General features: G+C 41.9%; 1 protein-coding gene across 2 annotated transcripts; it reads left to right on the top strand.

Moving 5' to 3' along the window:
• Positions 1-14,844: 14,844 nt before the first annotated feature.
• Positions 14,845-23,128, top strand: MRPL44 (mitochondrial ribosomal protein L44). Of its 2 annotated transcripts, XM_002712503.6 has the most exons (4): positions 14,845-15,041; positions 17,012-17,480; positions 19,866-20,044; positions 22,628-23,128. In XM_002712503.6, exons 1-4 carry the CDS (start codon positions 14,863-14,865, stop codon positions 22,797-22,799), a joined length of 999 nt encoding a protein of 332 aa, XP_002712549.4. In that variant the 5' UTR covers positions 14,845-14,862; the 3' UTR covers positions 22,800-23,128. The 2 variants fall into 2 exon arrangements, with proteins under 2 accessions (XP_002712549.4, XP_089185092.1); XM_089328966.1 differs by lacking the exon at positions 19,866-20,044.
• The last annotated feature ends 1,800 nt before the right edge of the window (positions 23,129-24,928 follow it).

Raw genomic sequence — 24,928 nt, 5'->3', positions numbered from 1 at the left:
GTGGCAGGGGCCCAACTACTTGGGCCGTCTTCTGCTGCTTTCTCAGGCGCATTAGCAGGGAGCTGGATCAGAAGTGGAGCAGCTGGGACTCAAACCGGCTCCCATATGGTTAAGCTTGGGCTGCTGCAACACTGGCCCCTATGCACGGGACTTTGCAGGAACCATCAGGCAGCCAATGAGATTGAGAAAGAGTTCCTGCAGAGAAAGATACAGAGATCACAAGACAGACCATGTCTAGCCCAGAGGTTATTGTGAAGACTGGCTTTTACTCTAAATAAGATGGGGAGCCATTGGCATGTTTTAAGCAGGATGCTGGCTGAATCTACCTTTAACATTAAATGGTAAGAATGAAATCGAGGGTGTCAGGAAATTAACGAAAGAAAGCAGTTGATAACTGATGAGGTCCAAGGGTACTGGTGGTGGGGTGAAGACATCAGATTCTGGACATATGTGAAAGGTGAAGCCAGTGAGATTTGTTGGATATAACATACAAAAGAAATAGAAAAGCTGAGAGTGACACCAAGATTTGTGAGCAGAGAAACCGCAAGAAGGACCATTTACTAAGCTGGGAAGACACAGGAGGGGTGGATTTGGGAGAAAAAGAGTTTAGTTTTGAACATAGGAAGCTTGAGGTGCCTATTAGATTTCCAAGTGCAAGTGCTGAGTAGACAGGAAGATGCAAGGGTTTTGTATATACCACTAAACAGTGGAGAGGTCTGGACTGCAGATGCAACTTTGAGAGTTAAAAGTTTATGGTGGTTGGGGCCAGCACTGTGGCTTAGCAGGTAAAGCTGCCACCCACAGTACCGGCATCCCATACAGGCACTGGTTCAAGTCTCAGTTGTTCCATTTCCAATCCAGCTCCCTACTATGGCCTGGAAAAGCAGTGGAAGATGCCCCAAGTCCTTGGGCCCCTGCACCCACTTGGGAGAACCAAAGCTCCTGGCTCCTGGCTTCGGATAGGTGTAGTTCTGGTCATTGTGACCACTTGGATTAGTGAACCAGTGGACGGAAGACCTCTCTCTCTGTCTGCCTCTGGCTCTCTGTAACTCTGCCTTTCAAATCAATAAATAAACCTTAAAAAAGAAAAAAATTTATTGTATATATGGCGCAGCCCTTGACAGGATCAGCAGACACTCAATGGTTGGCAAGCAAGCAGGGAACCAAGTTTATCCTGGATCTCCAGGCAGTAAGACAACTGGAATTAAGTGAGTTAGAGGCATCTACAAAGAGTTGTTCAAAACTGTAATCAGAGAGCAAGCATTTAGTCTAGTGGTAAAGGGCTGGCATCCCACATTGGAGTACCTGGGTTCAATCACAGGCTCCTGCTACTGACTCTAGCTTTCTGCCAATGCAACCCTTGGGAAGCAGCAGTGATGGGAACCAGGATTGGGAAACCTGGACTGCTCCAGCCCGGCCCCTGGCACAGCCCTAGCCCAGCCCTAGCCCAGCCCTAGCCCAGCCCTAGCCCAGCCCTAGCCTTTGCAGGCATTTGGGAACTGAACCAGTGGATGGGAGAGCTCTCTCTCCCTCTTTCCTTGCCAAATAAATGTAATCAGGTCTTTGGCCTTCTAAAGTATCCCTGAGCATACAAAGCTAATTGGGCCTGATGAACGAGCTTTTTTTGTTTTTAAAATTAATTTATTTATTTGAAAGTTAGAGTTACAGAGAGAGAAGGAGAAAGAGAGAGAGGGAGAAAATGAGAGAGAGAGAGAGAGAGAGAGAGAGAGAGAAAATCTTCATCCTTTGGTCTACATCCATATGGCCACAACAGGCAGGGCTGGGTCAGGCTGAAACCAAGAAACAGGAGCTTCATCTGGTCTCTCACGTGTGTGGCAGGGGCCCAAATACTCCACTATTTTTCTCAAGCACTAGTGGAGATCTGGATAAGATGTGGAGCAGCTGGGACAAGAACCAGGACCCATAAGGGATAGCAGTGTCTCAGGGAGTGGCTTTACCTGCTACTCACAATGCCAGTGCCTGATAAATGAACTTAACCTTGCTAGATGGCAAACATGAGCAAAATGTAATTTGAACTATTTTTTGTGCCTATATTAAAGAGAAACAGAACTTAACCTCAATCAATCACAAGCAGTCAACAAACTTACATAACTAGAACTTTTCAATAATTTTCAATAAACTTTTTAATAAGGCCAAATAAGGCTACTTTATAACTATAACCAATCAGTATTTTCCTTGTAGGATGGCGTTTTATTTAATTTGATGAAATATGTACTATGAAAAAACTATGCCTGAACTTGAAATTTTTTTATCAAGAGAACTTATCTTTCAATTCCATTTTCACACACTTTTATTACTTCCGTATTAACTGTATAAATGCCTGTCTGAGGCACTCTTTAATGGAGCCCCTAAACAACTTCTGGTTTGGAGCTACCCAAGTCATGAATCACCACTTGCTCAAGTATACTCATTAAACATTTTATTGGGCCTCAGATTACCTTTTTAATGGGGACTTATATCTAATGTAGACCTACAAGCAGAGAAGGTGATTCATCACCCAGAATGGTTCATTGTGAACAAAGTACAGGTAACTCTTACCTTGCACACCTGCAGTAGACTGACCCAAAAAAGAAATGAATTCAATTTATTGAAAAAACATCTACTTCTATGTGATTTTTGTCCAAAATGTATGTAAGACATCTTAGTTGTAATAAGTCTTGAAGGAATTAACATGAGCAAATTAAATTCCAAATTTAGCTCACCTTTATCCATTTTTGAAAATTGGTATCTAAACACAATCTTTTTTCCTGAAATGTGTGTGTGTGTGTGTGTGTGTGTGTTGCTTATACACATGGGAGTAAATGAAGTCTGGGAGGCAATGTGTATATAAATTAAAAAGAAGCACCAGGACAGAGTCCTTGGAAACACCAACGTTTAGTTTCAAATACTACAATTAGTCAAATAAGATGACTAGAAATTTCCATGAAACTTTAAGGACAGAACTTGAGTGGGTTCAAGTGGAGATAGTAGAAGATCTTAGCAATCTTTTGAAATGGATGGACTCTAAGTAAACAGAGAGAATTGATTCCTGAGCTGGGCTACTGAGTTAGAAGACAAAGTCTATTAGATTTCTACTGTTGACTACCAACTAGGTGATCAAGGGCATCGCGTTATCCTAACAGTGGAAAAAGCATGACCTTTAGAGTCAAAGAGCTTTACCATTAACTAACAGAGAAATCTTTGGCCAGTCAGGTAAGATCTTCACCAACTTTGCATCTCTAAAGTGAGAATAATACACCTTTTATTGGTGATATAGGAAGTACCTGTTATGCACAGCAGCAATTACTGTTCACTCAGGTTCTTTACCTTGGACTTCATCTCCAAATGTCTGTCCTACAGCACCTTCTCTGATTCTATATACCTGTGCCTTTTGCTGGACTTCCTTGATGGAGGACATTATAGTTTTATTGTAGTAATAAGTATCATCATTATTTAACAAAAAAAGTCCTACCTTTAACATTTGAATGAATTAAAGTTTGTTAGATTAATGAGTCACCATTGTGATATGGCCTTGACTTTCTATTTTTCATGTTTCTCATATTTTAAGCCTAACAACCATGCTGGTCATTTACCTGCTTGCTATCAAATCACCCCTCTCTACACTTACCCTGCTCAGTCTATGTTGAAGAGGCTGACTTCTACAAATGACATTTCCCAGACTCCTTTGCCAACTCACTTCCTGCTAAATATGTAAAATGGGAGTAATGATGGGAACTTGATGAGTAGGAGGAAAGGAGAAACCAGGGTATTTATCTTCCTCACTCTACTTAGTGTGTTTCTTCTGTGACCACAATTCCCACTGGATATAGCATCCTTCTGTCTCAGCCCTTAGCAGTCTCTTCTGGGGTTCCAGGTTTCATTGGGCTCCCGTATCACCCCTTTGTCCATCCAGTTCTGCTGCTGCTAATCTCTAGACAACTCTATGGTTCCTCTTGGATCTTTTCAGTTCTCCTAATGGCTTTGTGACTAGTTCTTTGTATTACATTCCTCCCATGGAGCCATCTGGTATAGGGTCTGTTTTCTTGACTGGTCCCTGACTGGTACAATTACTGTCAGCATCAGCATATTTTCAGCAGTTATTGTTTTATGTACTAATCAATGTTTATATCTGTTCAAAACACATTAAATCTGTGGAACACACTGAAAGTGGAATATACAGAAGTTTGTTGTTTTGGGACAAGCTTTGTCCCCTTGGACCTGGCCAAAAGATTTGAAGAAATAGTTTTGTCCTGGAGAGGAAGGAAGATCTGATGCTCTCATTCAGAAGTTTTGCCAGAAATTCTTTTAAATTGTTCTCTGATTTTAGACAAGGTTCATGCTGCAGGCTCACAAAATAACCACATTACAAAAAGAATTCAACCACTTTTATAATGCTTATTTAGGAAACAAAACAGTAACAAAGTGCAGTTTGACGTTTCAAGTCTCTAACATGGTGGTCTAACATTTACATTTTCCCTGTTTTTACTGATTTTTAATCACCTTTTAAAATATTTTCCTTCGTGAAATTGGTGTGGATTAGCAGAAGTGTCGAGAAATGTTGGTAAAGTGGAGACACTGCCCTTGAGATCTTCGATCTCAGTATTTCTTGAACTCGTTTCTCAAAAGTATCTCTAGTGACAGGAAAGTGGATCTGCACCATGGGGATTGAGGGGTGGGACCGTTTTCTCTTTCTGGAACGTGTTTGCTGAGTAAGTCGTAATCACGCTTGCTCTGAGGACTTTGAGCATCCTCCATCCCTGCCGCATCCAGCAGAATCTTCACATCCTTCACTTCCCACCATTAAGGCCTTCCCCCTAGTCTCATGAATACAGAATATATTTTTAACATGTATTGACCAGTTGATTTGACCACTCCTATATTAGTCCTCTGTTGCTGTGTAACAGATTACTCCAAAGCTTAGCGATGTAACACAACATCTGTTATTTCACGTAGGTCCTTAAGGTCAGGAATTTGGAAGCAGCTTAGCTGAGGGATCCTGGCCCAGAGCCTCTCAGGGCGTTGCGTCAACTGATGGGTGACTGGAGCTGGAAGCCCTTTTCTAGGATGTCTCATTCACATGGTGTTGGCAAAGTACCCAAGCTAATCAAGACATGAGTCCTCATGGTTTGTTGAACACCATCACAACGTGGCAGCTGACTTCCCAAAAGCACCTGACCAAATGGAAGCCACAGTGTATTTTATTAAAAACTTCAGAAGGGGAGTCGGTGCTGTGGCACAGTGGGTTAACGCCCTGGCCTGAAGCGCTGGCATCCCATATGGGCGCTGGTTTGAGAACTGGCTGCTCCACTTCCGATCCAGCTCTCCGCTATGGCCTAGGAAAGCAGTAGAAGATGGCCTAAGTGCTTGGGTCCCTGCACTCATGTGGGGGACCTGGAAGAAGCTTGTGGCTCCTGGCTTCAGATCGGTGCATCTCCAGCCGTTGTGGCCAATTGGGGAGTGAACCATCAGATTAAAGATCTCTCTCTCTCTCTCTCTCTCTCTGCCTCTCCTCTCTCTTTGTAACTCTGATTTTCAAATAAATAAATAAATACATCTTTAAAAAAAAAACTTCAGAAGGAATATAACATGGATGGTTTGTTGATTACACACACCAACCCTAATACATGTGAGAGGGGACTATAATAGGGTATATTTTTATTTTTATTTATTTATTTTTTAAATTTTTTTGACAGGCAGAGTGGACAGTGAGAGAGAGAGACAGAGAGAAAGGTCTTCCTTTGCCATTGGTTCACACTCCAATGGCCACCGCACCGCGCTGCCGATGGCAGGAGCCAGGTGCTTCTCCTGGTCTCCCATGGGGTGCAGGGCCCAAGCACTTGGGCCATTCTCCACTGCACTCCCTGGCCACAGCAGAGAGCTGGCCTGGAAGAGGAGCAACCGGGACAGAATCCGGCGCCCCGACTGGGACTAGAACCCGGTGTGCCGGCGCCTCAAGGCAGAGGATTAGACTAGTGAGCTGCGGCGCCGGCCTATAGTAGGGTATAAATACTAGAAGGGAGTATTCAGAAATCATCTTGTCTTGAGCTACCACATCAAAGAAGTTAATCCATTAATTATTATGAATTAATATGTTTATATCATAATTACACTAACAGTGATACATTGTCTTGAGAAAGTCTTTTCTGGGATGAACTCCATTAGTTCAATTTAATTTCTTGATCAATTTTCTTTACTATACAGGAAAACTGTTTCATTTTTTTCTTTTTTTTTTTTTTTAAGATTTATTTATTTATTCGAAAGGCAGAGTTACACACATGGAGAGAGAGAGAGGTCCTCCATCCACTGGTTCACTCCCCAGAGGGCCCCAAAGGCCAGAGCTGCGCCTCTGAAGCCAGGAGCCAGGAGCCTCCTCCGGGTCTCCCATGTGGGCGCAGGGGCCCAAGGACCTGGGCCATCCTCCACCACCATCCCAGGCCACAGCAGAGCGCCGGACCAGAAGAGGAGCAGCCGGGACTAGAACTGGCACCCACATGGGACACCGGCACTCCAGGCCAGGGCACTAACCCACTGCGCCACAGTGCTGGCCCCACAAAATGTTTCTAATCATTTGTATTTTCATTTTTATTTTGCTTAATGTATTTAAATGAATCTGCTTTCACTTAATTCATAACTGTTCTATTCACTGCTTAGATTTACTGAGGCTTTTTGCTAATTAGCATTACTACCATGAGTTTTCTTATATGGTTATTGTATCTACCAAGTCAAATTCTCCAAAACTAAATTTTATAGATATACCTTTGGTGAAGATTTACATCTGGGGCTGGTACTGTGGCATAGTGGGTAAAGCTGCCGCCTGCAGCGCCAGCATCCCATATGGGCACCGGTTCTAGTCCCAGCTGCTCTTCTTCTGATGCAGCTCTCTGCTATGGCCTGGGAAAGCAGTAGAAGATGGCCCAAGTCCTTGGGCCCCTGCACCCGCGTGGGAGACCCAGAAGAAACTCCTGACTCCTGGCTTCAGATTGGCCCAGCTCCAGCCATTATGGCCATTTGGGGAGTGAATCAGCAGATGTAAGACCTCTCCCTCCCTCCCTCCCTCTCTCTCCCCCTGCCTCTTCTTCTCTGTGTATCTCAGACTTTCAAAGAAATAAATAAATCTTTAAAAAAATAAAAAAAAAAAGAAAAGCAGCCCCAGGGTTCCGGTGGGAACATTCAGCCTCTAAGGGAAAAAAGATGTTAAAAAAAAGATTTAATATCAGTATTTATCAGTAACCCCAGTTTTCTTATTTTAAAGAGTTCTAGGCTGGCACCGCGGCTCACTAGGCTAATCCTCCGCTTTGCGGCGCCGGCACACCGGGTTCTAGTCCCGGTTGGGGTGCCGGATTCTGTCCCGGTTGCCCCTCTTCCATGCCAGCTCTCTGCTGTGGCCCGGGAGTGCAGTGGAGGATGGCCCAAGTGCTTGGGCCCTGCACCTGCATGGGAGACCAGGAGAAGCACCTGGCTCCTGCCATTGGATCAGCATAGTATGCTGACCGCAGTGCGCCAGCTGCAGTGGCCATTGGAAGGTGAACCAAGTCAAAAGGAAGACCTTTCTCTCTGTCTCTCTCTCTCTCACTGTCCACTCTGCCTGTCAAAAAAAAAAAAAAAGAGAGAGAGTTCTAACTGTTGAGAATTTTATTTTATGGTGGTTTTTTCTGTCTGCAGTTTTCCTTGTGAGTTGGATTAAAGACATGAAGGGTTAAAGTGTTCACCAGGGGTTAAAGTGAATCCTCTTCACATCTTCTTCACTTCCTTAGTGTGCCTTTGTTCATCCACCCTTCCAGCTGACCTGGACCTGCTGGAAACCTGAAACTTGTTGACACCTGTGAGTGTCAAATTAGAGCTAACAGCAGCTGAAGAAAAGCCAGGTTCTTGAGGGCAAAAACAATAACAAAACAACAAAAACTCCATTGGCCTTCTCTCTGCCTTCAAGTTTTTTGGGCCTGGCTCCTGCAAACATGTAATAATTTTACTATGTATTTATTCAATGAATCAATAAATGTCTGAATGAATTTTGAAAGTATTGTTAATTCCTGGGTATTGTGGGGTGTCAGTGGGAGAAATGTCTTGAAACCACAGATTTTTAAACTTGCAAATGATGCTCTCATTTTCGTACTGCTGAGAATCTCTCAATACAGAGGCATCTCATTTTAACTTAACATTATTGTGTTTCCACCAGCTTTAAGTTAATTTTTCCCAATAAACAGAGTATTGCAGGAAAGAAAGTTGCCGGGACTTTCTTCAAATACATTTATTTACATTCCATGAATTTTCAGTACTTTACATGCAGTGTGATATGACTGCCAATCATAATCTCTTTTCAGTTCTTATTAGACATTTACTTCAACCAGAAATTCATGGTTTTGCTTTTTCAAAATGTACCAACTCTCTCTTTTGCTCTCTTCCTCCCCAGAGGGAACCTTTTGGCTGAGACACAACCATTTGGATTCCCCCACTTGAAAATTTGGGCCAAGAAATCCAAAAGAGTTGTATGGTTCTAGCATTGAAGATTCTGGAACTAAGTAGTAACATGAGTTAGTCTGGGTTATGTGGGAGGTGGATGTGGGTGATCTGTGTCTGGAGAAGGGACGAAAGTACAAGGCCTGTTTAGAGGCCACTTAACAATAATCAGGAGAAAAGACAAGGTGAGTCATCAGGTACCTGCTGTGGAAATAAATTGGAAAAGGACTTGGTAAGTTGGCAAAAGAGGGTGTTTGTGCAAACAGGAACAGTCAAAGACATCAGGATCCAATCTGGGTGACTGCAGGGGACACCAATGCTTTTAACAAGAGGCCATGGAAAGAGAAGTTCTTTTGAAGATGTAGTTGCTGAGTAGAAAACTCAAAACTGGGAATTCAGAAAAGTCTACTTTTGTGACTTAATATAAAATTTTTTAAAATTAATCTTTATGTACAGATAACTACATTTTTATGATATACAGTGTGATTTTTGGTACATTCATAAGTTGCATCATGTTTAACTGAATATATAGATTATCCATTTTCATAAATACTTGTCATTGCTTGGTGATGAAAACATTAAAGTGCTCTCTTCTAGCTATTTTTAATCCTAATATATATTGTTGACCATAATCACCCTTCTGTGTAATACAACTTACTCCTTTTATAGAGCATTGACTTCATACCTGTTAACAAATCTCTCCCCTGCCTCCTTTGCATTCCCTGGCCTCTGGCAACTACCATTCCTGCTCTCTACTTCTGTGAATTCAGCTTTTCAAGAGTCCATATCTGAGCAAAATAAGATGACATTTGTCTTTCTGTGCTTGGCTTATTTCACTTATCCTTATGATCTCCAGCTCCATCCATGTTGCAGTAAATGACAAAATTCTGTCCTTTTTATGTCTGAGTAGTAATCCATTTTGTGTATGTGAAACGTTTCCTTTATCCAGCCATTTATTAACAGATATATCCGTTGATTCCATATTGTGGCTATTGCGAACAGTGCTGCAATAAACATCAGAGTACAATATATTTTCAACATATTGATTTCATATCCTTTGGATATATCAGTATTGGGACTGCAATGGAATAAAGACTTCGATGTAAACCTCAAGCCATTTGAGTATAGAAAGAACCTTCCTCAACACATTCAAAGCAATTTATGACAACTCCACAGCCAGGATGTTATTGAATGGGGAACAGTTGGAAGCATTCCCACTAATATCCAGAATCAGACAAAGATTCCCACTCTTACTTCACTATTTAATATAGTCCTAGAAGTTTCAGCCAGAGCCACTTCACAAGAAAAAGGAATACAAGGGATACAAATTGGGAAGGAAGAAGTCAAACTATATTTGCAGATGACATGATTCTATAGATGGGGGAACCAAAAGACTCCATGAAGAGACTACTGGAACTCATAAAAGAGTTTGGTAAAGAGGCAGGATATAAAATTAACACACAAAAATCAATAGCCTTTGCATACACAGACAATGCCATGGCTGAGAAAAATCCTCTAAGATCAATCCCATTTGCAGTAACTACAAAAACAAATACCTTGAAATAAACTTAACCAAGGAGGTATAAGATCTCTATGATGAAAATTACAAAACCTTGAAGAAAGAAATAGAAGATGATACAAAAAATTGAAAAAGCTTCCATGTTCCTAGACTGGAAGAATTAATATTAGAATGTCCATACTACCAGAAGCAATTTACAGATTCAGTGTGATCCCAATCAAAACAGCAATGACATTCTTCTCAAATTTAGAAAAAACATTGCTGAAACTCATATGGAAACCCAAAAGACCCCTAATAGCTAAAGCAATCTTATACAACCAAAACAAAGCCAGAGGCATCACAATACCAGATTTCAAGACATACTACAGGGCACTTAAAATCAAAACAGCCTGGTACTGGCCAAAAACAAACAAACAAACAAAAGCAAAAAAAAAGCTTGTAGACCAATGCAGCAGAATAGAAACTCCAGAAATCAATCCACACATCTAGAAACAACTAATCTTTGACAAAGGAGCTAAAATCAATCCCCAGAGCAAGGACAGTGCCCTCAACAAATGGTGCTGGGAAAATTGGATTTCTGCAGGCAGAAGTATAAAACAAGACTCCTACCTTACACCTTGTACAAAAATCCATTCAAATTGGATCAAAGACCTAAATCTACGACCTGATACCAGGAAATTACTAGACAACACTGGAGAAACTCTCCAAGACATTGGCATAGGCAAACACTTCTTGGAAAACATCTCAGAAGCACAGGCAATCAAAGTCAAAATAGACAAATGGGACTACATCAAACTGAGAAGCTTCTGCACTGCAAAAGAAACAGTCAGCAAGAGGCAAATGACAAAATGGGAGAAGATATTTGCAAACTATGAAACTGATAAAGGATTAATATCCAGAATCTATAAAAAGCTCAAGAAACTGAACTACAAAAAATTAAACAATCCAGTTAAGAAATGGGCAAGGAACTTGAGTAGGCATTTTTCAAAAGAGGAAATTCAAATGGCCAACACACAATGAAAAAATGCACAGGATCACTAGCCATCAGGGAAATGCAAATCCAAACCACAAGTAGGTTTCACTTCACCCCAGTCAGAATGGCTCAGTATAGAAATCAATAAACAATAAATGCTGGCAAGCATGTAGGGAAAAAAGGTACCATAATCCACTATTGGTGGAAATGTAAACTGGTGCAGCCATTGTGGAAGACAGTATGGAGGAGATACCCCCAGAAAGCTGAAAATAGATATATCATATGACCTAACGATCCCACTCCTGGGAATTTACTGAAAGGAAATTAAATCAGCATATGAAAGAGTTATCTGTACCCCCATGTCACTGCAGCACAATTCACAATAGCTAAATATGGAATCAACCCAGATGTCCATCAACTGATGTACTGGTAAAGAAATTATGGTATATATACACCATGGAATTCTATTCAGAGATTGAAAAGAATGAAATCCTTTCCTTTACAAAAAAATGGATGCAACTGGAAACCATTATAGTTAGTGAAACAAGCTAGTCCCCAAAAGACAAATGCCATATGTTTTCCCTGATCTGTGGTAACTAATAGAGTACCTAAAATGTAATGTATTGGAGTGAAATTGACATTTTGAGATTCAATGATTGTTTACAGCCTTTGTTTGTACTGTTGAGTTTTTTTTTCATACTATTTGTTGAACTCTTTACTTAATGTAGCATTAATCTTATGAGTATAAACTGAAAATAGATTTTTGTAAAAATTTACAGTGTGATTAGAAGAAGGAGGAGGAAGAAGGGTGGGTGCATGTGTGGGAGGAGAGTATGGTGGAAAGTATCACTATGTTCTTAAACCTGTAAATATGAAATACATGAAATATGTATACTTTAAATATAATTTTTAAAAACAGAAAAAAACACAAAATGAAATATACTTTTACCAATGAGATACTTGTATAGAAAAATTAAAAATAAATATCCATAAAAAAGACTTCAGTGTAAAACCTTAAAATATAAAACCACTAAAGGAAAGCACTGGAGAAACTCATTAGCTTGCGCAAGAATTTTCGGGGGCCGGCACTGTGGCATAGTGGGTGAAGCTGCTGCCTGCAGTGCCGGCATCCCATACGAGCACCGGTTTGAGTCCCGGTTGCTCCACTTCTGATCCAGCTCTCTGTTACGGCCTGGAAAAGCAGAAGATGGCCTAGGTCCTTGGGCCCCTACACCCATGTGGGAGACCTGGGGGAGGCTCCTGGCTCCTGGCTTCAGATTGGCACAGCTCCAGTTGTTGCAGCCATATGGGGAGTGATCCAGCGGATGGAAGACATTCCCCCCCCCCCCCTTGAACTCTGCCTCTCTGTGACTCTGCCTTTCAAATAAATAAATAAATCTTTAAAAAATAAAGAATTTTGGACAAAAACATATACAAAACTTGGACAAAAGCATACAGGCAAATGAAGAAAATCTAAGACAAACAGGACATCAAACCAAAAATCTCCTCTACAGCAAAGGAAATAATCAAAAGTGAAGAGACAACTCACAGAATGAGAAAAAAGTCCACAAACTATATGAAAAGGAGTTAATAACTTAAAACATACAAGAAATTCCAGAGCTCAATAGCAAAATATCCAATGAGTCGATTAAAAAATGAGAAAAAGAACAGACACCTCTCAAAAGATGATAAATAGATGACCCACAGGTATATGAAAAAAATGTCCAACACCACTAATTATCAAGGACATGCAAATTAAAGCTCAATGACAAATAATCTCATTCCACTTAAAATGGCTATTATCAAAACACAAGCAAAAAAAAAAAAACAGCAACAACAACAAAAGCTGGTGAGGATGTGGAGAAAAGGGAGTTTTTAAAAAAGATTTATTATTTGAAAGGCAGAGTTACAGAGACCGAGACACAGGGAGACAGATACAGATACACACACACACACAGTGAGAGACAGAGATACAGTCGTCCACCCGCTGCCTCACTCCACTAATGGCAACAATGGCTGGGTCTGGGACAGGCCAAAGCCAGGTGTCAGCAGTTTTGGAAGGTTTCCCAGCTGGGTGCAGGGGTCCAAGCCGTTGGGCCCTCCTCTGCTGCTTCCCCAGGCCATTAGCAGGGAGCTGGATTGGAAGTGAAGCACTGGGAACTTGAACCAGGCCCATTTGTGATGCCAGCATCCAAGCGGCAGGTTTACCTGCTATGCCGCAATTCTGGCCTGGCTCCAAAAGGGATTTTTTGCTAAAGATTTATTTATTTATTTGAGAGGCAGTGTTAGAAAGAGAGCGAGAGACAGAGAGAGAGTCTTCCATCCGCTGGTTCACTCTCCAAATAGCCCCAGTGGCTGCAGCTGAGCCGATCTGAAGGCCGGAGCCAGGAGCTTCTTCTGGGTCTCCCACCCAAGTAAAGGGGCCCAAGCACTTGGGCCGTCTTCCACTGCTTTCCCTGGCCGTAAGCAGAGAGCTGGATCAGAAGAGGAGCAGCCGGGACATGAACTGGCGCCTGTATGAGATGCCCACACCACAGGTAGAGGCTGCTTGTGCCTCTAAAGGGATTCTTACACACTGTTCATGGGAATAAAAAGTAGTACAGCCACTGTGGAAAACAGCACGGAGGTTCTTCAAAATATTACATCTTCTAAAACTTACGTTGTTTGACAAAAAAGCAACATTACATTGCTAAAGAGAGTAGAAGGTGAGTTGGCCATTTGGTGCAGCAGTTAAGATGCTCCTAGGAAGGTACAAATCCCCTAACAGAGTGCCTGGATCAAGTCCCAGTTCTTCCACTTCCGATCCAGTTTCCTAACGCACACTCCAGAAAGCAGCAGTAATGTTTCAAGTATTTGGGTTCCTGCCATTCAGGTGGGAGACCCAGATAACGTTCTGGCCTCCTGTATTCAGCATGGTCCAACACTGGCTATTGTGGGCATCTGGGGTCTTGGTCAGCAGATGGAAGGATCTGTCTCTCTACAAGTAAAATGAAAATATATACATGTGAAAAAAAAAGAATGGAAGTCGAAGAAAAAAATACAAGTTATAATTCCATTACTACTTCTTTCTGGTATATTTTTCCTTTTTTTTTTTTTTTTTTGAACGTTTCAAAAACTGTACTGTTAAATTGTTTTTAAGGGTTTGGGGTTGGGGCTGGCTCTGTGGCTTAGTGGGTAAAGCCGCCACCTGCAGTGCTGGCATCCCATATGGGTGCCGGTTCGAATCCCGGCTGCTCCACTTCTGATCCAGCTCTCTGCTATGCCCTGGGAAAGCAGTACAAGATGGCTCAAGTCCTTGGGCCCCTGCACCTGCGTGGGAGACCGGGAAGAAGCTCCTGGCTCCAGGTCAGCTCAGCTCCAGCGGTTGCGGCCATCTGGGGGGTGAACCAGCAGATGGAAGACCTCTCTTCTCTCCGCCTCTCTGTAACTCTGCCTTTCAAATAAATAAATAAATCTTTTAAAAAAAAAGTGTAGGGTGAATCAGTATCCCTGAATTTAAGGGTTTCTGAAAGTAAGGCTTTGGGACTGACAGCTTAAACAGTAGAAGGTCAATAAATATTTGCTCAACAGTGGCCCTCTTGACTAAATAAAGCAAGACATGTTTTCATTTTGAGAATTCAAGCGCTTTCTTTAAACCGAAAGCGAAACAAGTTTCTTTTTTTCTCTTTAACGAGAAAAAAAGGAATAACAGAGCAACTGAGGGAACAAAGAAACTTCTTATGCACATTCGGACACCCAGGGCTTCTCAAGGTCAGCTCCTCTCAATCCAGGACGAACGCCCGCACCAGCGCTTGCGCATGCGCGGGAACCTGCAGCGCCGCGGCCCCGCCTCCCCGCCCAGCTCCCAGGGACTGTGTTCCCGGGACACCGGTCCGACGTTCTTCCTTCCGCCGCTGTGGCTCGCTTCCGTACAATGGCGTCTGGGCTGGCGAGGCTGCTACGGCTGGGGCCTCGCTGCCTCCTGGCGCCTGCAGCCCCCACGCTCGTCCCACCGGCTCGGGGAGTGAAGAAGGGGTTCCGCGCCGCCTTTCGCTTCCAGAAGGAGTTAGAGCGGTGGCGCTTACTCCGGTGCCCGCCGCCGCCTGTGCGCCGGTAGGAGCCGCCTTGGGAAGGGGTCGGGGACCCTGGGCTTCCTCCCCGGCGGCGGATGCGGCCCGGTCTGGAGCCGAGGTTGGCGGTGGACACCCGTGAAGTGTGGCCGCGTGGCTTGAGGCGGAGGGGCGGGATTTATGCCGCTTGCGTGGGCGGTGCCGGCCTACCCCCGCCCGCACCCTTGATGCTAGGGAACTCCATTTAGAGTCTCGCAGCTGGAAATTGCGGGAGGTGGTGGCCTTTCTGTGGACGCTGAGGGTTGTGACCGCGGCTTTGTAAAACGAGAATTCTTGGGGTGCGGGGGCGGGGGAGAGGCGGGAGCGCGCTCCGCAGCATTGCCGCCTGCAAGCCCGGTCCGTCAGAATCAGGCTTTCTGTTTCCGCTCTCATTTAGCTTTCCCCCACGAGAGAAAGGTTTGGCAAAAGGAGAGGCAGAATTTTATGTCTCCCAGTGGCATCGTTCGCTCCCCACGCGGATTCTTGCTTTTCCTCGTGTCTCTGGCCAAGGCATTACAAATATAGGTGGATGCTTCCCTCACCCCCGTCCCTTTTTCTGGGCCTTTGCGTTTCTTACTGTTGCTTTCACAGGCAGTGTGACAGTGAATATCTTTGAAGTTAGGTCACCTCTGGGGACTTGAATGTAGTGTGAAATTCGGATACCTGCTTTAATATCGCACCACTCAAATGTCCATCCGGTTTGTACCCCTAACAGTAGGAACACTCAACACGCAATCCTACGGACGTCCTTTTCTTAATAGGCAAAAGTAGAATCTCTTTGTAATATTTATTCATTTATTTAAATGTCAGAGTTATACAGAGAGAGGAGAGGCAGAGAGAGAGGTCTTCCATCTGATGGTTCACTCCCCAGTTGGCCACAATGGCCAGAGCTGTGCCAATTGGAGGTCAGGAGCCAAGAGCTTCTGGGTCTCCCACGCAGGTGCAGGGGCCCAAGCACTTGGGCCATCTTCTGCTGCTTTCCCAGGCCATGGCAGAGAGCTGGATTGGAAGAGGAGCAGCCGGGATTCAAACTGGCACTCATATGGGATGCCAGCACTGCAGGTCTGGGCTTTACCCACTATGCCACAGTACCAGCCCCAATTTAACAATTAACACTTAGATGTACATCAGTGATTACCCGAGGCACTTGACATGAATTCCAGTCTTACAATATTGATAATGGATTATTTAACTGACTGAAAGGGATATTTTTAAAACTTAATAAAATACAAAGTAAGCATAATGTATTTATTGTTGGTGGCCTGAATCTATGAAAATATGATTCAGGTTTCACACCTAGATGGAACATGAAGTTCTAGAATTGGGACAGAAACAAAGAACCAAAAAAATTAGCTCAGTGGCTTAATCTCTGAAATGAAAATGTGGCGATTGAGTCAGAGGGAAAAGTAATCCAGCCGTTTATGTAGGATATGGTAAAGGACTGCCAGGATTCATGCTGCATTTAGAAAATCAGCCTGGCATGAAGAAGCAGCATGACCCGCTGGGAGTTTGGTCTGGCAGTGAGTACAGCTGTCAGGGATGTCCACATCCCATATTAGAGGGTCTTCGTTCACATCCAGACCATGTTCCTGATTCCAGCTTCCTCTTATGCAGACCCTGGGAGGCAGCAGTTGATGGCTCAGATGGTGGGATATTTGCCACTTGCTCAGGAAGACCCAGGTTGAATTCTTGAATTCTGGTTTCTGAGTGGCACAGCCCCTAGCTGTTACAGGCATTTGGAGAGCAAACCAGTACATGGGAGCGTTAGCTCTTCTCTCTGCCTGCCTCTCCCCTCTTTCTCCATCCCCCCCTCCTCCCTGTTTGCCTTTCAAATAAGTGAAAATTTAAAAAGAAACATCCTTTTGTCATTTCCTTTTAGTAATTAATGACGTTACAATACAATGAAAAATTTTTACATTATATTTAATAACGTTTTGTTTTCTTTACCATCTCTTTTTGTTTTTACATTTTTAGCTCAGAGAAGCCCAACTGGGATTACCATGCAGAAGTACAAGCTTTTGGACCGCGGTTACAGGAAACCTTTTCCTTAGATCTTCTCAAAACTGCATTTGTAAATAAATGCTATATTAAAAGTGAGGAGGCCAAACGCCAAAAACTCGGGATAGAGAAAGAGGCTGTGCGTCTGAATATTAAAGATAATCAGGAACTGTCTACACAAGGTTCATCTTTCTCACGGACTTGCCTCACACAGTTTCTTGAAGATGAATACCCAGACTTGCCTGCCGAAGGCATTGAAAGGCTTGTGGACTTCCTCACTAGTGAGGAAGTCGTGTGTCACGTGGCTAGAAACTTGGCTGTGGAGCAGCTAACACTGAGCGCAGACTTTCCTGTCCCACCCTCGGTGTTGCAGCAGACTTTCTTTGCAGTAATTGGAGCTCTGCTACAGAGCAGCGGCCCCGAGCGGGCGGCGCTTTTCATCAGGGTAGGTAATTATTAATTACATGGTGCTTGGCCATGCTTGAGGTGAAGACAAGAAAATTTTCCTTTTGAAATTCACCTCTTAGATATGTTACCTTGGAAGTGAATATTTCTCCCACCAAAAACCAAAGAAGGCCCACAGCTTTTTTATGGTAGGCCCTTAATTATTCTAGCTCTCTCTTATTGAGGACATCATCAGAAGCGAATATTCAGTGCTGAGTTGTGATTCATGAAGAGCTGTAAATCATGTCATTTTCGGCTTTAGATTCTTAGGATCAGGGGTAGTGCCTGTACAGTAGGTACTAGTAGGTGTTTTGTGAATGAGTGACGTCAGAGAACATGCAAGGACTTAGTGTGGCTAGGAGCTTCATGCTTAAGTGCCAGCTGGCTGCTGTTGTGCTCTTCTAAGTGATGGAGTCTTGGATTTCTGAGCTCCTGTGAAGTGCAGCTCTGTGTTAACCAGTAGCTTAGCTAAATAAAATCCTCATGCAGTTGGTACAACTTGACTGTGTCCTAGAACTTACTAACTGGGAGAAGATTTATCTTCTGCCATTAGATGAAAACAGTTTTGTTCACTCTTTGATAATAAAGAGGTCACATTAAGTCATGAAGAGAGTCTTGATTCAGATATTTGAATGTGAGGTCCCTTAAATGATCAACACTTTCTGTGAAAATCTGTTCATTTAGTTTTTATACCAAGTTTGATAATCTTGTTAGGGATAGATATACCTGTTTTAATCAGCAGGTTAGACTTTGTTCTTAGGTGAGACCTACCTTCCTCCTTTCCTAGCTAGGACCTATAATATAATAGATAAGCTACACCTCCCCAAATGGCTGCTCCTATAATTAGATAGCTTTTTCTAAAGAAATGGTCATAAAGTCCTCCTTGATCTCTATTCTCTCTCCTGCAAGCCTCTACAGAATTTTAAAACTAAGGACATTTTGATCACCTTCTTGAAATTTTTATAGGATATTCAAGAGATCATTTGGGAATTTTTTTTTTACCATGTATTATTGTTTCTCAACTAATCCTATTAACCATAGATAATTCAAATATAGACACGAGTACTCAGAAAGTTAATGGAAGATGTAATTAAAAAGCAAATTTATTTATATGCAAAAACTTTTCAAAATCAATGCTTATGAAGAGTCTTTCAAAAGATTATGAAAATGTATATTATGAAAAAACTGTGCATGAGTTTCAAAATTTTTATTTCAAGATTAGTTTTTTTAACTCACATAAATTCCATTTTTTTAAGTATTATTTATTTGAAAGAGATACAGAGGAAGGGAGGGAGGGGGAGAGAGAGAGAGAGAGCAAGTGAGTGAGCGAGCGAGCAAGTGAGCTTCCATCTGCTGTCTTACTCCCCAGATGGATACAATGGCCAGCACTGGGCCAGGCTGAAGCCGAAAGCTATTTCCGGGCTCTTCCACTTGAGTAGCAGGGGCCCAAAGAGTTGGGCCATCTTCCACTGATTTCCCTAGGCCAATAGGAGGGAGCTGGATCAGATGTGGGAACAGCTGGGACACAAACTGGTACCATTATGGGATGCCGGCATCTCCGGTGGTAGCTTTACCTGTTATGCTACAACATTGGCCCCTTGGATGAACCTTTTGAAGTGTCCTGTATTTCTGAGAATCAACAAGTTGGAATTATCTTTATTCATTAATCTGCTAAACATTGATGGCTAGGTACTTTGCTGAGCTTTGGAGCCAGAAGTGAATTAAGATGAGCCATAGCTCATTGGGCAGGTTGAGCAGAATAGGGAATTTTTTGGATTTGAGGATATTTGCATAAAGCATGAGCATCCCTAATCTGGAAATCTGAAATTCAAAATGCTCCCAAATCTGAAACTTTTTAGCATTACTTTTAGCATGCTCAAAAAGTTAGATTTTTGGAACATTTCAGATTTGGGTGGTTTATTTTCTTTAAGATTTATTTATTTGAAAGACAGAGTTACAGAGAGGCAGAGGCAGAGAAAGATCTTCCATCTGCTGGCTCACTCTCCAAATGGTTGCAGGCGGCTTTACCACCCGCTATGTCATAGCACCGGCCCCGTAACTAACATGTTGTGTATGGAGTTAAGCTGCTGCCTGCTAAGCCCACATCTCACATGGGCTCTGGATGTGGCCACATGAGTATCAGGGGCCCAAAGAGTTGGGCCATCTTCTACCTATTTGCCTAGGTCATGAAGAGGGAGCTGGATCAGATGTGGGAACAGCTGGGAAAATAATGGAGGATGGTCAATGGATTGAGGGTCTCTCTCCCTAACTATGTCCATCAAATAAATCTTCACAAAAAAGCCTCCTTTTAAAAAAAGAACTTTGAATTATGACCCTTATGTTGTTTATACTAATTTAAATATTTAAACCATATTTTTATATGCAGGATTTCTTAATTACTCAAATGACCGGAAAAGAACTCTTTGAGATGTGGAAGATAATAAATCCCATGGGGCTTCTGGTAGAAGAATTGAAGAAAAGGAAAATTTCAGCTCCTGAATCTAGACTTACCAGGCAGTCTGGAAGTACCACAGCTTTGCCTTTGTATTTTGTTGGCTTATACTGGTTAGTAAAGTTTTACTATTAGTTTCTTAAATTTGACTGGGAGACTTTTCCTTAATCTAACCTCTAATTACATTAACATATTTTTAAAAATCTTATCCCCATGATTATCTACTGTTTCCTCTCTTGCCAGTCAAACCACAAACACATCCTTTGTCAGCAGTTCATAGATGGCTAGCAGAAAAAAAAGTACATTATTGCTGTGAATAACTTTGATAAAATACCAAGAATCTAAAATTTTCATATCCTTTGATTTACTATTTCTTTTCTTTTTTTTATTTTTAAACATTTATTTATTTGGAAGACAGAGCGAGGTCTTTCATGCACTGGCTCATTCCCCAGATGGCTGCAACCAACCAAAGCTGGGCTAATCCAAAGCCAGGAGCTGCTTCTGGGTCTCCCATGTGGGTGCAAGGGCCAAGTACTTGGGCCATCTTCTGATTCTGTCCTGTGTGCATTAGCATGGAGCTGGATCAGAAGTGGAGCAGTTGGGACTTGAACTAGGACCCATGTGGGATGCCAGCACTGCAGATGGTGGCTTTACCTGCTATGCCACAGCACCAGTCCTTTCTTTCTTTCTTTTTTTTTTTTATTTATTTGAAAAGCAGAGTTAGTGGTTTACTCCCCAATGGCCTCAACGGCCGGAGGTAGGCCAATCCAAAGCTAGGAGCCAGGAGCTTCCTCTGTATCTCCTACATGGCCACAGGGGCCCAGATACGTGGGCCATCTTCTGATGCTGCTCTGTGTGCTTTATCAGGGAGCTGGATTAGAAGTGGAGCAGCCAGGACTCAAACCAGGGCCCATATGGATGTTGGTATCAAAGGCAGTGGCTTTACTTACTATGTCACAACTCCAGCCCCTGATTTGCTGTTTCTAATGGTCGGTCTTAAAATTGCAGACTGAAGTTTGTGAACAAAGATTTTCCTTTCTTGTTTGAGTATTTCTGCCCTGTTCCTTGAACAGTTGCTGGGACATAATGACCAGTAAATACTTTTTGAACTGATAAAAAATTAGAAATGTTTATATTCAGCAGGAAGAAATGACATATGGACACAATAGAATAAATTACAACTACTACAGATGGCATATTAAAAATGTTTATTGACACTAGGAAATTTGGGAAAGTGATGAAGTAGTTTACCATGTTACTACCTGATTTTTTTCTTGGATACTAATTTTTTTTTTCAGATATTATGTAGTGACCTTAAAGATGATATGATAAAATATCAGCATCATTGGACTAACCACTCTGATTTTCTCTGTTTCTAATTTTTGCAAATATGTACGTGTATATATTGGCCGGCGCCGCGGCTTACTTGGCTAATACTCCACCTGCAGCGCTGGCACCCTGGGTTCTAGTCCCAGTTGCTCCTCTTCCAGTCCAGCTCTCTGCTGTGGTCAGGAAGGCAGTGGAGTGGGCCCTGCATCCACATGAGAGACCCCACATGGGAGACCAGGAGGAAGCACCTGGTTCCTGGCTTCCGATCAGCGCAGTGCTGGCCGCAGTGCACCAGCCATAGCAACCATTTGGGGGGTGAACCAACGGAAATAGGAAGACCTTTCTCTCTGTCTCTCTCTCTCTCACTGTCTAACTCTGCCTATCATTATATATATATATATGTATGTATATATGAGTATTAGCAGGCTTAACTTACGTGATTAACTATTGCTCAAATTACTGTCACAGTAAATATTTCTTAGTGAATTCCTCCCATGTTACAATTCTTTTACCTAGTGGGTTATAAATAGATAAAATATTTTTTAAAGCTGAGAAAGTTTTGGAGATCTAAAAATAATTTAAAAATGGATTTGATTCTCATTGTGTTAAATCTTAAATGATAAACTCAAAAGACAGTTTTTCAACAGAATTTTCCTCAAGTTGTATCACACATTTGAAATGAACTAAAAAATCCAATCATAGTTGCCAGGAGTATTAGTAGTAGCTATAGGTTTTTATAAGAAGATGATTATATATCCTAATTTTCCCAATAACAATTAAAAATACCAAGGAGATACTCCAAAATGAAACTAAAACGTAAGTTTATTTTAGTGAAAAAACATTGGAAATCCATGCAGTTTTTTCATAAAACTCATTTTCCATGAACTTTTGGAGCCCTCTCCACATACAATGAACTTGCAGCAGAACTAGCTAAAATCTGAAAAGACAGAGTGAGCATTTGGCCTAGGGGTTAAGAAGCATGGGTCCCTCATAAGAGTATCTGGATTTAAAGGCTGGCCCGGCCCCTGACCACAGCTTCCTGCTAATGTAGACCCTGAGAGGCAGCAGTGATGGCTCGGTTGGGTTCCTGCCACCAAATGGGAGACTTGGATTGGTTCCTGACTTTAGCCCCATCCAGGGCCATCATGGGCATTTGGGGAGTAAACAAGCAAATGAGAGTGCTCACTTGCTCACTTGCTGTCCTCTCTTTCACCCCTCTATAAAATTTTTTTTAAATCTAAAAGATGATAATATCTAAAGTAGTGTGTTTCTTCTGGTCATTTAAAATAAGACTTAGAAGCTGTAACTAACTGTTTTTGCATACTGTGTTATGCACCATGTAACTTAGGACTTCTCTGTCTTTCCAGTGATAAAAAGTTGATTGCAGAAGGACCTGGGGAAACAGTACTGGTTGCAGAGGAAGAAGCTGCTCGAGTGGCACTCAGAAAACTTTACGGGTTCACAGAGAATAGACGGCCCTGGGACTATTCCAAGCCCAAAGAGAGGCTGAGAGCAGAGAAGACCATCACTGCCAGCTAGCCAGCCAAAGATGTGCACCCTAACATACTTCATCAAAGCTGTGAGACAATCTCCCAGGTGTTCCAGTTGAAGTTGTACAGAAACATTTTGTTCTTCATGCTTTGCCACTAAAATTAAATCAGTGTTAGTAAGGCTATTTTGTTTGAATCTTGTTTGTTTTGTTAAAAGTCTTTTAAAAGTATTTTTCCAAGAAATTTTCCCTGAAGTCCTTGATTTTTATCATTGTATTTAATTTGTACAATTAGGTGTATTTCCCTTTAGTTTTGTGGTGTCATAATTTGAGAACCCATGAACTTTTTTGTAACACCAATAAAAAAGTTAACTCTAAATGTTATGTTACAGTTTAATTTGATATACCCAGGGGTGCTTGGAGGTTGATGAGCTTTGCTTCTCCAGTATAATTTGAACTCTTAATGGTAATCTTAGGGCTCTCTTAGAAATACAGAGAACAGATTACGAACAGAAAACTATTTACCTGATTTCTAGATTTTGTCTAAGTTAGAATTACATGTACTTTCAATATACTTCCTAGTGATTGAATTTCTGTAAAATAAATGGCAGAAAAGTAAATTTTACACTTTTAAGAAATTGCCTTTCTGAAAAAAGAAACTCAAAAGCAACTTCATGGAAAAACAATGTATTTATCAATTCAGTTTAATATTCCATAATAACAACTACTGCGTACCAGCACATTCAATTCAGTAGCGAACAAATCAGAGAGAGTGTCCTTTTGGCTCTTTAATCTTTTTTTTTTTTTTTAATTTATTTTATTTTATTTTATTTTTTGACAGGCAGAGTGGACAGAGAGAGACAGAGAAAGGTCTTCCTTTTCCGTTGGTTCACCCCCTAATGGTTGCTGTGGCTGGCGCACCGCGCTGATCCAATGGCAGGAGCCAGGTGCTTCTCCTGGTCTCCCATGGGGTGCAGGGCCCAAGCACTTGGGCCATCCTCCACTGCACTCCTGGGCCACAGCAGAGAGCTGGACTGGAAGAGGAGCAACCGGGACAGAATCCGGTGCCCCGGCCCGGACTAGAACCCAGTGTGCCGGCGCTGCAGCAGGGGATTAGCCTATTGAGCCGCGGCGCCGGCCCTGTTTAATCTTTTGTGTTCAATTTAGTAGTTCTTTTGCAAATTTCCTTTCATTTATTTTAAGTCTGCCAGTAGTAGCTCTCAGGAATTAAAGCGGTTCTTGGAGTTGAAAACAGAGATCTAAAATGCAAAAACCAACAGCACTTTTGTCATGGAGTCTAAATAAAGGAAGATTAAGGACCTATGAAACACCTTTCCCTGAGACTGACTAGGGTAAAGTAGAACTTAAGTCATATGTAAAGGAGTTTACAGCTATCACAGGTATTAGGAACTATGTTTGGAAGAGAAAATTTGAGAAATGCCTGCTTGGCTGAATTAGTAGGTACTTCATCTTTTCTTTTAAGAGTTAACTCCAGCTTCTGTTGAATGTGAGGAGAGGAAGGACCAACCTAGACCCAATAGTAGTAAAACACCACTGATGCTTGTCATCCACAATAAGCTAATATGATTTTAATACTCATCTTGTTGATATTTTAAGAGGAAAGAGATTATGAAAGTTCCTGGAAAGCAATGCAGTGAATGTCTTCCAACCACTTACTTATCCAGTATATATGAAATGTGAAATTCTGGCAAGAGTACTATCCTAAAGATTAGAAGTCTTTAATGAATTCAGTTGCAAACTCAATAATCCTTTCTCCCACATAGATGATGTGGGAAAAAAAAATCCCAAATTTCTCCTGCTCATGTCAGTTTGCAGGTCCTTAACCAGTATCACTGGAGGCAGACTGTCATTATTCTTTGGGTTTTTAAACATTTTCTTTGTGTGTGTGTTGGAGAAATTTATAGAACATTATTTCACTATAGAAAACTGCATAAAATATATGACAGTCAAAGAGATCAATGTTTAACAAATATAAATGTAATTTCCTCAAAATTACTCTAAGAATTATTTGCCATTTCAATCAAAGTCACCAGTTCTTTTTCACATGTTCTTTTATCATTTATTTTATTTAAGGAATACAACTTCATGCATGTAATATGTACAGATTTGGAAACATGGTGCTTCTTTCCCCTCCACTCCTTCCTACCCATAATCCCAC

Source organism: Oryctolagus cuniculus, chromosome 3, assembly GCF_051225735.1.
Source record: "Oryctolagus cuniculus isolate XC-2025 breed Fujian yellow rabbit chromosome 3, ASM5122573v1, whole genome shotgun sequence".
NCBI classification, from domain to species: Eukaryota; Metazoa; Chordata; class Mammalia; order Lagomorpha; family Leporidae; genus Oryctolagus; species Oryctolagus cuniculus.
The sequence above is the reverse complement of the archived record's forward strand: the minus strand, read 5'-3'. Positions and strand labels throughout refer to the sequence as shown.

Coding starts and splice junctions, on each gene's coding strand:
- MRPL44 (XM_002712503.6), top strand. CDS start 14,863: ATGGCGTCTGGGCTGGCGAGGCTGCTACGGCTGGGGCCTCGCTGCCTC. Junction 17,481..19,865: donor GGGCGGCGCTTTTCATCAGG/GTAGGTAATTAT, acceptor TTTTATATGCAG/GATTTCTTAATTACTCAAAT. Junction 20,045..22,627: donor TATTTTGTTGGCTTATACTG/GTTAGTAAAGTT, acceptor CTGTCTTTCCAG/TGATAAAAAGTTGATTGCAG.